A 12,935-nucleotide genomic window follows, 5' to 3' on the forward strand; every position below is an offset into this window, starting at 1 on the left:
TGCAGGCTCATCCCCCACTTTAACAAAAATCAGTATCTATGGGGCACGACCACATGCCAGGCACTTCCCTAAGTACCCCACATGTGTTGATGAATTTGATCCTCACTGCCTGGAGGAGGCGCCGTGATTCTTACCCCGTTTTACTGGTGAGGAAGCTGAAACACAGGCCAGAGTCGCTTATCCCAGGGCTCACAGCTAGAAAGCGGCAGCCAGCATTTGAGCTTGGGATGTCGGGTCCATAGCTGTGCTTCAAAAAAAATTTTTTTAATTTTTTTATTATGAGAATCGTCAAATATTGAGAAAGTATTGGAAGAATAGTACAGGGAACAAGGTGCCTCACCATTTTGCTGCCTTGGCTTTACGTAGCTCTATTCACACATCCGTCTTTCTGTCCACACATTGCAAAATAGGCAGCATTTTACACCCAAAAGTTTCTGCAGACATCCCTAACAATAGGGACATTGCCTTATATAACCATAGTACATGATCACACCTAAGAAAATTACAACAATACCAAGTCCATATCACATTTCTCTAATGTTCCCAGAATGTCTTTGTAAAGCTTGTTTTTTTTTTTAGAAACGAGGATCCAATTAAGGTTTTTTCATTCCATTCTGTTGCTCTGTCACTTTGGTCTCTGTTTCAGAACAATTTTTCACCTCTCCACCCAGCCCCAACCTTTAAAACATTTTTGTAATTATGTAACATTTTACTTTGACAAGGCAGGCCTGTGTCTCATCTCTTAAGCTCTGGCCATAGCGGCCTGGTCTGCCTTTTCTCTTAGCCTTAGACCCTGAGCTGCCGAGACCCTCTGCTCTTCCCCCAGGCCCCAGATCTGAGCTGGGATTAGAATCCACATCAGGGAGGGATAGGCTGGGGTCAGCTTCGGGATTCCAACAAGAAGTAGGGAGAGCTGGGGCTGGAATTGGGGCTGAGGATGGCTGGGCTGGGGTTGTGGTCCAGCTTAGAATCAGCTTGAAGCTGATGTCCGGGCTGGCTTTAGGGCAGAGTCAGTTGGGGCTCAGGGATGAGTCCTGGGTTGACTTAGGGGTGCAGACAGGTGTTGGGGAATCAGTCCTCACCCTCTGTGTTCCCCTAGATCTTTGGCATTCTGAAGGCCCCGTTCCGTGAGAAGGGGAGCGAAGGTCCCCTGGTGCGGCTGGAGGAGCTGTCAGACCAGAAGAACGCCCCCTACCAGCACATGTTCCGCCTGTGCTACCGCGTGCTGCGGCATTCCCAGGAGGACTACCGCAAGAACCAGGTGCGCCGCTGCCCCGCTGGCCCATTCTCTGGCTACGCGTTCCTTCCTCAGCAAGTGATTTCCTCAGGTGCATGTGCTGTGCCAGGCACTGTTTTGGGGCCTGGGGTCCGGTAGGGCACCAGACAGCAGGGCCAGGTTCATGGGAATGGGACCTGGCCCGGTGCTCACAAGGGCCTTGCACTGGGTTAGATGCTCTGCTGCTGAGCAAGGGTCCTGCTCTTTCATTCTGCACTGGGCTCCCAAGTTATGTAGCCAATCCTTCCACACAAACAAGGTCCCTGCCCTCGTGGATTTCGCTCTAGTGGGAAACAGCCCACGAACTAAATAACTATGTAATCTAAGCCACTCTTCTGCTCAGCGATGCTTCCTTTCCTGGACCTCCGCCTTCCTAGGGTATTGGGTCCTTACCTCAGGGTTTGGGGGCAGCGTTCCAGAGCAGAGCTGAGCCCTGTGGCCCGCCTGTGACTCTCTGTGACCCCCAGCCTGTCTGCCCCCCAGGAGCACATCGCCAAGCAGTTTGGGATGATGCAGTCCCAGATTGGCTATGACATCCTGGCCGAGGACACCATCACCGCCCTGCTGCACAACAACCGCAAGCTCCTTGAAAAGCACATCACCAAGACTGAGGTGGAGACCTTCGTCAGCCTTGTGCGCAAGAACCGGGAGCCCAGGTGGGTCCGAACCCCCTCCCCCGCTGGTGCCTGCCCCTCCTTCCTTGCCTGGGTAGAAAGTCTGCTGGTTGTGAGAATACTGAACTATTCCTGCACCTGTTGGTAACTGCCACCCCGAATAGCACTGGGTGGCTCAGCACTGGGAGGCCCAGCACTGGGAGGCCCTAGCCTCCCTAGCCCTTCTCTGGGATCCCCCAAAATTTGGCCCACTCTAGCAACAATGGGAATGACTCCTTGTACCACTAGAGGCCCCCAAGACCTTCTCCAGGGACAAAGTCAGAACCTGTATTGAACCAGTTGTTAAATATTTTGAATATCACCTCGTTCCTTGCGCCTCCTCACCCTGTCCGCCTGAACCCCCATCTAGCCTTCCCAGACCCCAGGGTGATGCCCTGGGGCTTTCCCTCCTTGGGGAGCTGGGAGTCCATCCCACCCATCTGTAAGCCTTGGGAGGGAGCTAGTTCCAGGGTGGTGGTGCTGCCAGCTGGAGAAGGGGAAGGGTGGGCTCTGTCCTTAGAGGGACCAGCCTCCGAGACCCTCTTCCCACCGCTGGCTATCACCACCCCAGGTTCCTGGACTACCTCTCTGACCTGTGTGTGTCCAACCACATTGCCATCCCCGTCACCCAAGAGCTCATCTGCAAGTGTGTGCTGGACCCCAAGAACAGTGACATTCTCATCCGGACCGAGTGAGCCCTGTGCCCCCTGCCCGCACTTGGGCTCCACGCTGCTGACCCCCAGCTGTCTTAGAGCTTAGGCCCTGTCTGGGTTCAGGCTGGAACTGGCACCCTTGCTCTCTGCAGCTGTGAACTCTGTGCCTGTTATGTGCCCCACTGTGTGCCTGGCACTGTGGGGGAGTGGGGAAGGGGCACAGAAAAGAATGAGCCACGGACCCTGCCTTTGAGATGCATATGGTCTCTCTGGGTCCCCGTGGTGGCTGGCACTGTGTGGCTGGGTGTGCTCAGGGAGGGGTCCAGGCGTAGCGCCCTGGACCTGGCTCCCTGTGACAGGATGCTGGTGGTCTGCAGACTTCGGCCCGTGAAGGAGATGGCCCAATCCCATGAGTACCTGAGCATCGAGTACTCAGAAGAGGAAGTGTGGCTCACGTGGACTGACAAGAATAACGAGCATCATGAGAAGAGTGTGAGGCAGCTGGCCCAGGAGGCGCGGGCCGGCAACGCCCACGACGAGAATGTGCTCAGCTACTACAGGTGCCCCGCCCCAGCTCCTCCCCTCCCTCTTCCTGTGCCTTTGGGCCTTCTCAGTAGGCCGTCAGTCAATCCCTGCTGAGGATGAGCTCTGACAGCCTCAGGTGGGGCTCCTGCCTCCTCAGAAGCAGAGTCCCTGCTGTCACTCCCCTGCCACGCAGCCTCATTCCAGGAAGGCTGAGTGAAGAGGACCGTGTGCCCCGAATAGCACTGGGTGGCTCGGCACAGGAACCAGCCTTCAAAGAAACCCAGACTGTTTCCAAACATGTATATTATTAAAATAATCTCACCAAATTAGCTGGCCATGGTGGCGCACACCTGTAGTCCCAGCTACTTGGGAGGCTGAGGCATGGGGATAGCTTGAACCCGGGAGGTGGAAGTTGCAGAGAGCCAAGATCACACTACTGCACTCCAGCCTGGGTTACAGAGAAATACTCTGTCTCAAAAATAATAATAATAATAATAATAATCTCTTTAGATGCCCTTCTTACAATGCTTGCCACATAGCAGGCACTTTTTTAAGCACTTGTCCTGATCCCTCATTTGAGCCACATGACAACCCTTGTTGTAGCTACTATAGTTACTCCTGTTGTAAAGCTGGGGAAACAGTGGCACAGAGAGGTAAAGGAACTTGCCCAAGGTTACACAGCCATCAGTAGTGAGCCAAGGCCCACACCCAGGCTATCTGGCTCCAGAGCCCCCAGGAAGTCATGTCTGTGAGAAGGAAGCAGAGGGCCTGGTATTGCCAGGGCAGCACAGAGCTTCCTACGTTCCTCATTTTTGTATCCCCTCTATCAATGTCGCACCCCTTTCACCACCTACCCACCTCCCCTTCCTCTCTCTCCCGTCTTGCCCTCACCCTCCCTGGCCAAGGCTGGCTCTTCTCACCTCACTGCCCTCCCCTGTCTCCCACCCTTTCTCTCATCTTTCAGACGTCCCTCTTCCCATAAAGACCTGTCCTGGCTGAGCCTTAGCCAGGAGGGGGAGAACTGCAAGTACTCGTTATCACAGACAGGTTTTCCGTTCACCTTTCTAACTCAGAATTGCAGCTGGTGCATCTTTAACATAATCCCTTTGCCACTTTACTGAGTCCTCACCAAGTCCAGTGCCCAGTGCCAGCAGCCTCCTGGCTGCCGTCTGCTGTGTCCTCACCATCCTCCCTGTCCTGCAGGTACCAGCTGAAGCTCTTTGCCCGCATGTGCTTGGACCGCCAGTACTTGGCCATCGATGAGATCTCCCAGCAGCTGGGCGTGGACCTGATTTTCCTGTGCATGGCAGACGAGATGCTGCCCTTTGACCTGCGCGCCTCCTTTTGCCACCTGATGCTGCATGTGCACGTGGACCGTGACCCCCAGGAGCTGGTCACGCCGGTCAAGTTTGCCCGTCTCTGGACTGAGATCCCCACAGCCATAACCATCAAGGAGTGAGAGGGGTGGAGGCAGGGTGGGCGGGGCAGGGGCAGAGGCTGGGGTGGGTGTATCTCAGGGACCTTCATGCCTCATGGCCTCCACCCTCAGCTATGATTCCAACCTCAACGCGTCCCGAGATGACAAGAAGAACAAGTTTGCCAACACCATGGAGTTCGTGGAGGACTATCTCAACAATGTGGTCAGCGAGGCCGTGCCCTTTGCCAACGAGGAGAAGAACAAGCTCACTTTTGAGGTGGCTGGGGGAGTGCCCAGGGGCTGGGGGTCCGTGGGGCTCTGGTTGGCCCCACACTGTCCTCAGTCTGACCCAGGAGCCAGCTGTGGGATCCATGACCCCACTTCCTTCTGTGTCCCCAGCCAGTGCAGGGGGACCGCATAGAAGGCTGGGATTCTCCAAGAGGCAGGCTCCTGTTCCAATGCCTGGGAAAGGGCTGCCTCTACCTGCTCCGCTCTCCCTCCTGGGAACCCCGCCCTCATGACGCCCCTTTCGCCCTAGTTTCCCCAGTCCCGGCCTGCCCTCCACAAAGCCCCGCCCCTGCGCGCCGGCCCCTCCCACCTCACCTCGGCCACGCCCCCTTCGCAGGTGGTCAGCCTGGCGCACAATCTCATCTACTTCGGCTTCTACAGCTTCAGCGAGCTGCTGCGGCTCACTCGCACACTGCTGGGCATCATCGACTGTGTGCAGGGGCCCCCGGCCATGCTGCAGGCCTATGAGGAACCGGGCGGTGAGGCCTTTGCCCGGCTGGGGCCACCCTGGCGGTCCTCAGCCTCCTCCTAGCACAGGAAGTTCCCTCAGATCAACACCTTCCCCAGCCCCTCATTCCCCCCACCCAACCTGGCTCTGCCTCAAGGGGATATCTTGGGCCCAAGCCCCTCCCTCCTCAGCAGGACCAGAGGGGCCCCTGCCCGGACTCCCTGGAGACCCCGGGTCTGTGGGAGTTGCCTTTCAACCCTGCTTGGTCTTGAGGGGAGATAGGGAGGAGCGAGACAGCTCTGTCATCGTGTGTGTGAGGAGCAGGGAGGCACAGCCTGTCTGAGGGTTGAGCGGCAGCCCTGCCCTCCCAGACACTCCCAGGCTGCATAAACTCATCTAAACAAAAGATGCCTAGAGCCTGGCACTGGTTTTCGGGGCTGTCCTCCCCGCAGTGTCCTCTCAGTCCCCAGGCTGTGTAGCTGCTCTCATGGTTTCCTACAGAAAATTCTCAGTCATCTCCCCACACAGCTCACCTTTGCCCTGACACCTCCTTCTTTTCCCAGATTTGCTTAAAGCTCATGTCCTCCAGGAAGCCTTCCTGGGTTAGCCCTGTCCCTTCCTTAGCAAGGCTTTGCCCTGCAGCTGACATAAACAGAATGTGCATCCTCTGCCTCCCTCATCAGACCAGGGACCCCTGCTGTACACCCTCTACAACCTCCTTGGCAACCTCCTCTGCTCCCCGCTCCACAGGCAAGAACGTGCGGCGGTCCATCCAGGGCGTGGGGCACATGATGTCCACCATGGTGCTGAGCCGCAAGCAGTCCGTCTTCAGTGCCCCCAGCATGTCTGCTGGGGCCAGTGCTGCTGAGCCGCTGGACAGAAGCAAGTTTGAGGAGAATGAGGACATTGTGGTGATGGAGACCAAGCTGAAGATCCTGGAAATCCTTCAGGTGCCTGGGCCAGGACCGTGTGGGAGGTGTTGGGTATAGGGGGAGGGTAATGGGGCGGGTACAGGGAGGCTGGGCAGGGCGAACCCCTTCAGATCTCAGTATTTAGTACTGGAAGTCTCCATCATGATTGGCTGTCAGGCCCAGCGGTTCCCACAGTGTGGTTCTTGGGCCAGCCTCACCTGGGAGCTTGTTAGAAGTGCACATTCTCGGTTGGGCGCAGTGACTCACGCCTGTAATCCCAGCGCTTTGGGAGGCCAAGGTGGGAGGACTGCTTGAGCTCAGAGTTCAAGACCTGCCTGGGTGAGACCCTGTCTCTATTAAAAAAATAGTAATAATAATAAATAAATAAAAAGAAAAACAGAAATGCACATTCTCCGGCCCCACCCTAGACCTACTGAGTCAGGAACACTGGAGAGGGGCCCTGTGGGCTGTGTTGTGACAAACCCTCCAGGTAATTCTGATGTGCACTGAAGTCTAATTCAATTCTCCCATTTTACAGATGGGGAAAGTAAAAGCGGGGAGGGGACTTTCCCAAGGTTACAGGGATTTTGAAGCAGAGCTAGAGATTTAAAAACCTATTTCTTGGCAAGGTGGACGCAGTCATCCCTGTTCTGGTCTCATCTGAGACTCCCCAGCCACACCCTAGGAAGGGGCTCATCCCCGAGGAGGGATGAGGATGCTTGCTTTTGCCTTGCTGTCACCAGAGGGCAGGAAGTGTAGTGCAGTGACCTCCACGGGGGACCTCTGGCGGTCAGAGTGGAGGGAGCCTCTGACTCATTCTGAGGGCTGGGCCTTCCATGTCTGCATCCTGGGGCTTGGCCAAAGGCTCAGTGCCCCACGAGGCTGTGTGACTCACCCATGTCTGCAAGCCCTGCATCCCCACGTCTGCCCCACAGTAGCCTCTCCTCCTCCCTCACAGGCCTCAGTTTCCCCTCCCGTGAGTATCCAGGGTCTGTTTGGCTGAGCAGGATAGGAGGACAAGAGTCAGTTTTTGGACCTGGGGGCGTCATTCTCCTTCCTGTCGGTGTCTAGCCTGGGAAAGAGGGACTGAGTGGGCCGGGCGCAGGGGTGCTCGCTGCCTCATGCTGAGAGGAGGCCCCCGTCCTCCATCACTGGGGCAGGAGCTGGGGAGAGGGCACCCTGGGCCTGGGGAGAGGGGTCTTGTTTCTTTTGCTGTGACATCCTGGAGCATCCCAAATGACTGTGCTGAGGACCCTGCTGCCCCAAGTGCTAGAGCCTATTTGGGGGCCCCCATGAAGTAGGAAGGGCCTTCTGACCTCAGATCAGTCCTCACCCCATCCTCACCTGACCCTTTCCCCATTCTTTCCCCTCTTCTCCAGTTCATCCTCAATGTCCGCCTGGATTACCGCATCTCCTATCTGCTGTCTGTCTTCAAGAAGGAGTTTGTGGAGGTGTTTCCCATGCAGGACAGCGGGGCTGATGGCACAGCCCCTGCCTTCGACTCTACCAGTGAGCCCCTGCCCTGCCTTCAGGCTGAGGCTGTGCGACTCCCCCAGGGATACACAGCAGTGGGGTGGAGCCAGCTCCTCAGCCCTGCTCCTTTTTCTAGTCTGCAAAGGCCTTTTCTTTCCATTGTCTTATTTAATTGCCTCAGAGAGGGGGAAGGGCAGGGATCCTTCCCTTCGTTTTCCAAATCGGGAAACTGAGGCTCACAGAAGGGCAGGGACTTGCTCGAGGTGACAGCCAGTCAGAGGCTGAGCTAGACCAGGACCTTATCTCCTGACTCCCAGCCTGGATCTCTGCCCACTTTGTACTGCCCTCCAGGGCAGGAGGGGGCTGTGGCTCCTCCCCTACTTGGTTCCTTTCCAGAAAGGGGCAGGCGGAGCAGCTGCTGTGTAGCCAGTGCAGGGAAGAGGGTGGTTTGAGTGTCTCCCTGTGCTCCCCTCTTTCCCGGGCTGGGCCTACAACCTGCTTCCATTTGCCCCTCTCCCCACAGCTGCCAACATGAACCTGGATCGCATCGGGGAGCAGGCGGAGGCCATGTTTGGAGTGGGGTGAGTCCAGGGTTGAGCTGCAGGGGTGTGTGGGTTTGGGAGGCTCGACACCCCCTCTTGGGCTGGTCTGGGTTCCTGGGCTGGGGGCTGGCTTTTCCTCTCTGCCATTCCCTCTGCAGACCCTCACCGGGCTTTGTGCTCAGCCCCTCCCCTGCCTCCCCAGTCCCAGAGATCTGGGGGGCCCTTTGGTTCCCAGTCATCCCACCATTATTGCACCCCTACTCAGGGCAGGTGTTCCTCTCTTGTGCAGTGGACTTGAGTCGGGTAGATGGATAGCTGGAACAACGTCCCCAGTCCCACAGCAGGGAGGAAGTGTGGGGACATGCATCCCATCCACCCGAAGCCCTGAGGGGCTGGAGGCAGAGGCTCACTGGGGGCTCTTAGCATCTTGGGGCCAGGCTTGTGCCTGGGTCTAGCAGGGCTTATGGACTGCTTTTCAGAATGGTGATTGTAAACTCATAAAATAAAGCACATAACAAGACAAAGGGAACCAATGGCTTGGAGCGACAGTTATCAAAATATTGGAGAAAACAAATTAGTAGTGACAGTTATATATGTGCCTCTTTACTAATACGTTAAGTAGCGAGCCGCACTGGTGGGTGTAATTAGTACCATTACCTCAAGGCAACGACAAATATAAACGATATTTTGTGATTTCTCTTAACAACTCTGAGGTGATGTGAACACATCTGTTATATTTATTGGTGACAGACTTACAGGTGCCACAAATATTTCCTCATTGAAGGAAATGCTGTATTTTGGTTAGAGGTTGGGAAAAATAAAGATGTAACATTTTCTCCATCTCTGTTCATGGGCCTAGCTTCTATCCATGAATCCCCCTCATGGTGGCAGTGGGATCTGTGTTAAGAATCCTTGCTTCTGGCTGGGTGTGGTCACTCATGCCTGTAATCCCAGCACTTTGGGAGGCCAAGATGGGCAGATCACTTGAGGTCAGCAGTTCGAGACCAGCCTGGCCAACATGGTGAAACCCTGTCTACTAAAAATACAAAAATTAGCCGGGTGTGTTGGCGCACACCGGTAATCCCAGCTACTCAGGAGGCTGAAGCAGGAGAGTCATTTGAATCCGGGAGGTGGAGGTTGCAGTGAGCCAAGATCATGCCACTGGCTGCATTCCATCCTGGGTGACAGAGCAAGACTCTGTCTCAAAAAAAAAAAAAAAAAAAAAAAAGAGTCCTTGCTTCAGTTGCTTAATCAAGGGGAGTCCCAAGAGATCCCAGGAGACACAGGTCACTCCAGGGATTCAGGGGAGTGGCTGTTAAACTGCTGAGAAAGTGTCAACATTTTAAACACATTTAGACTGGCCCTGCATCTGCTAATTGGGTGGCGGAGAGTGTGCTTGTGCCAGGGGCCCCTTACCCACCACGGACAGCAGGGAGCGTGCCAGTCTCACCCATGCGCCCTGCACCCTTGTGCCCGCAGGAAGACGAGCAGCATGCTGGAGGTGGACGACGAGGGCGGGCGCATGTTCCTGCGCGTGCTCATCCACCTCACCATGCACGACTATGCGCCGCTGGTCTCGGGTGCCCTGCAGCTGCTCTTCAAGCACTTCAGCCAGCGCCAGGAGGCCATGCACACCTTCAAGCAGGTGACGGGACTACCTGGCCCTGGCCCTGGCCCTGGCCCTGAGCATGAGGCCTGCACCAGGCATGGGGGGACAGTAAATGATGATTAAGGAACTCACAGCTCAGGGGGTAACTTGGGATGCCCATTTGGGGTTTTCAGCCTTGCTGAGCTCCTAGGTGAAGACTGAGTCTCCTGGCCTGGCTCAGTGCCTGCCATTTCTTATGATGTGGATGGCACTTTACATTTTGCAAACTCTATTATATGCACCTATGCTAAATGTTTCGAATCATGCCTAGCATGCAGACAACCCTCACTGACGTGACTGGCATTTGCTATTGTGATGTCACGCAGTCCCGACAGCTCCCTGTGAAATATCAATACCAGTCGGCGTTGGCCTTTAAAAAAATAAGTGCCTGCCACGTAACAGGCACTGAGCACTGGACTTGCATTATCGCATGGCATTCTCACAGCAGCCCTGACGGCGAGGTTACTACTCTCCCTCCCATTCCAGAGCGGGGAGAAATCCAGGCCCAGGGAGCTTTCCTCCATTGCCCACTGACCCAGAGCGAGGATGGTGGCACTCAGATGCAGGCCTGGGTCTTTCAGGGTTCAGGGCTGCCAATATGTTTTGCCCTGCCTGTTTGGGGTCTCAGTGGATAAGTGACAGACCACAGCCACATGTGACACTAGTCAGTGAGTAACCGAAGCCAGGTTATGTGGCAGCTCAGGGCAGGCAGTGCAAGGAGGCCTGTGGCCATCAGTGAAGGCTTCCTGGAGGTGGTGGGCTTATGGCAGAGCCAGAAATATTGAGTGGGAATTGGCTCGGTGAAGAGGGACAGGTGGTGGTAGGTGATGCTAGGAGGGGAACCCTCGAGTAGGGAAGGTGCTGGAGGTCTCTAAGTGGCATGGACCTGGAGCCCATCTCACCAGCCAGGCCCATCCTCCAACTTCAGGTTCAGCTGCTGATCTCAGCGCAGGATGTGGAGAACTACAAGGTGATCAAGTCGGAGTTGGACCGGCTTCGGACCATGGTGGAGAAGTCAGAGCTGTGGGTGGACAAGAAGGGCAGCGGCAAGGGCGAGGAGGTGGAGGCAGGTGCCGCTAAGGACAAGAAGGAAGTAAGTGGAGCTCCAGGGGGCCAGGGCAGGCCTCCCTGTGAGGGCTGGGCCTGGCTGACCTCCATCCTCTCTCTGCTTTCAGCGGCCCACGGATGAAGAGGGCTTTCTGCACCCACCAGGGGAGAAAAGCAGTGAGAACTACCAGATCGTCAAGGGCGTGAGTGGCCAAGGGTCCTCGGGGTAGGGCTCTGCAGCCCCAGTGGTCCTGGGGGCTCCCGCTGGCCCGGCCCCCGTGCCTCTCCCTCTGCTGGCCACTGGCCCTCAGAATAGACATCTTCCAGCCTTTGCTGCACATTAAAAACAGCCCTGCCAAGGTCCAGATGGAATTATTTTAAAGCTGAAGGAATTCCATGAAATTCCATTTCACAGTCATATTGTTCTATTTACTTTTATGGGTGGAATTGGTTTTTTTAGTGCTTCCCTGGCCTGTTGCGAGGGTCTGATTCAGCGCCTATGACCTCCTTCTCCCTCCCTGTCCCGGGTGCCAGCTGGAACTTGGCTGTGGTGGGCCGGGCAGAGGGCAGCCTGAGAAGTAGGGAAGGGGCTCTGGCTCACCCGCCTCCCCTGCAGATCCTGGAAAGGCTGAACAAGATGTGCGGGGTCGGGGAGCAAATGAGGAAGAAGCAGCAACGGCTGCTGAAGAACATGGATGCCCACAAGGTCATGCTGGACCTGCTGCAGATCCCCTACGACAAGGTGGCTCTGACTTCTGACTTCTGACTCCCCAGGGCGGCTTCCCCCTGAACCCCGACCTGACCTGTACGCTAGGCCCTAATGCAGGCAACCTCTCCCAGCCTCGCCTGGCCTCTTACACTGCCCTGTTTGCAGGCACACCTTCACCCTGAACCCTGTCTTAGTATCGGCTTAACCTTTGACCCTCTACCCCTCATCCTAATCCCCTTTGACCTTGATTTAACCCCAGCTTCATGCTGATTCCTGACCTTGACTCCCTTTTCTTCCCCCTCTCCAGCCTAACCCTGATAATCTCAGCTTCATCTCAACCTTTGACCCTCAGCTTCCTTACCTTGACCCATGTTGACCCTAACTGAACCCAACCTCTCCTTGACCCATGACGTCAATGCTGGCCTTGTCCTGACCCCTGGTTTTGATTCCTCATCCTGACATCTTATGCTGACCTGTCCCCAGGCCCACCCTGGCTCCTGACTCCAATCTTAGTCTCATCTCCCCTTTTGTCCTTCAGCCCCTTGCCATGACTGATCTTGATCTCAGTATGTCCCAGGCCTCACCTTGACGCTGACCGTGACCCTGTCACCTTGCCCCAACTCCAGCCTCATCTCGGCCATAGAGCTCCCGCCCCTCACACATTTCCATCCTGACCTGGGGGCCCCACTTTCCCTTTACGCTGGCCTCTTCACGGTCCCAGTCCCAAGCCCGACCCACCCCTGCTCCTGTCAGAGCTCAGCCAGGGCCTCGCCTCCCTCCTTGGTGGGCCCAACACCCTCTCCCTGCCTCCTGTGTCCAGGGTGATGCCAAGATGATGGAGATCCTGCGCTACACGCACCAGTTCCTGCAGAAGTTCTGTGCGGGGAACCCCGGCAACCAGGCCCTGCTGCACAAGCACCTGCACCTCTTCCTCACGCCGGGGGTGAGGGCGCAGGGCTGGGAGCACCTGGACGAGGCGGGGGATGGGGGGTTGGGGGCGGGGCCCAGATCTCTTTCTGACAGATGCCCCCCACTGCAGCTCCTGGAGGCAGAGACCATGCAGCACATCTTCCTGAACAACTATCAGCTCTGCTCCGAGATCAGTGAGCCTGTGTTGCAGCACTTCGTGCACCTGCTGGCCACGCACGGGCGCCATGTGCAGTACCTGGACTTCCTGCACACCGTCATCAAGGCCGAGGGCAAGTACGTCAAGAAGTGCCAGGACATGATCATGACTGAGGTGAGGGCGGGGCTGAGGGGTGCTCAGGCATCTTGGGGTGGGGGACCGGAGCGGAGGCTTGGCGGGAAGTCCACAGAGTTAGAGAAGTCAGACGGTGGGTCACAA

General features: G+C 56.3%; 1 protein-coding gene across 7 annotated transcripts in view; it reads left to right on the forward strand.

Annotated features, from left to right (window-relative positions):
* The window catches only part of ITPR3 (inositol 1,4,5-trisphosphate receptor type 3), a 72,457-nt gene that overhangs the window by 41,909 nt on the left and 17,613 nt on the right, over positions 1–12,935 (forward strand). For all 7 annotated transcript variants that reach the window (XM_054490243.2, XM_063666124.1, XM_054490242.2 and 4 more), the window contains 16 exons: positions 1,100–1,261; positions 1,760–1,932; positions 2,501–2,620; positions 2,960–3,142; positions 4,311–4,562; positions 4,657–4,801; positions 5,150–5,291; positions 6,011–6,210; positions 7,551–7,680; positions 8,168–8,225; positions 9,666–9,831; positions 10,763–10,927; positions 11,010–11,084; positions 11,498–11,623; positions 12,411–12,533; positions 12,630–12,830. In XM_054490243.2, the coding sequence (XP_054346218.1) occupies positions 1,100–1,261; positions 1,760–1,932; positions 2,501–2,620; positions 2,960–3,142; positions 4,311–4,562; positions 4,657–4,801; positions 5,150–5,291; positions 6,011–6,210; positions 7,551–7,680; positions 8,168–8,225; positions 9,666–9,831; positions 10,763–10,927; positions 11,010–11,084; positions 11,498–11,623; positions 12,411–12,533; positions 12,630–12,830 (2,421 nt within the window). The remainder of the gene's footprint in view (positions 1–1,099; positions 1,262–1,759; positions 1,933–2,500; positions 2,621–2,959; positions 3,143–4,310; positions 4,563–4,656; positions 4,802–5,149; positions 5,292–6,010; positions 6,211–7,550; positions 7,681–8,167; positions 8,226–9,665; positions 9,832–10,762; positions 10,928–11,009; positions 11,085–11,497; positions 11,624–12,410; positions 12,534–12,629; positions 12,831–12,935) is intronic.

The sequence above is a fragment of the Pongo pygmaeus genome, chromosome 5 (assembly GCF_028885625.2).
Source record: "Pongo pygmaeus isolate AG05252 chromosome 5, NHGRI_mPonPyg2-v2.0_pri, whole genome shotgun sequence".
Classification (NCBI taxonomy): Eukaryota; Metazoa; Chordata; class Mammalia; order Primates; family Hominidae; genus Pongo; species Pongo pygmaeus.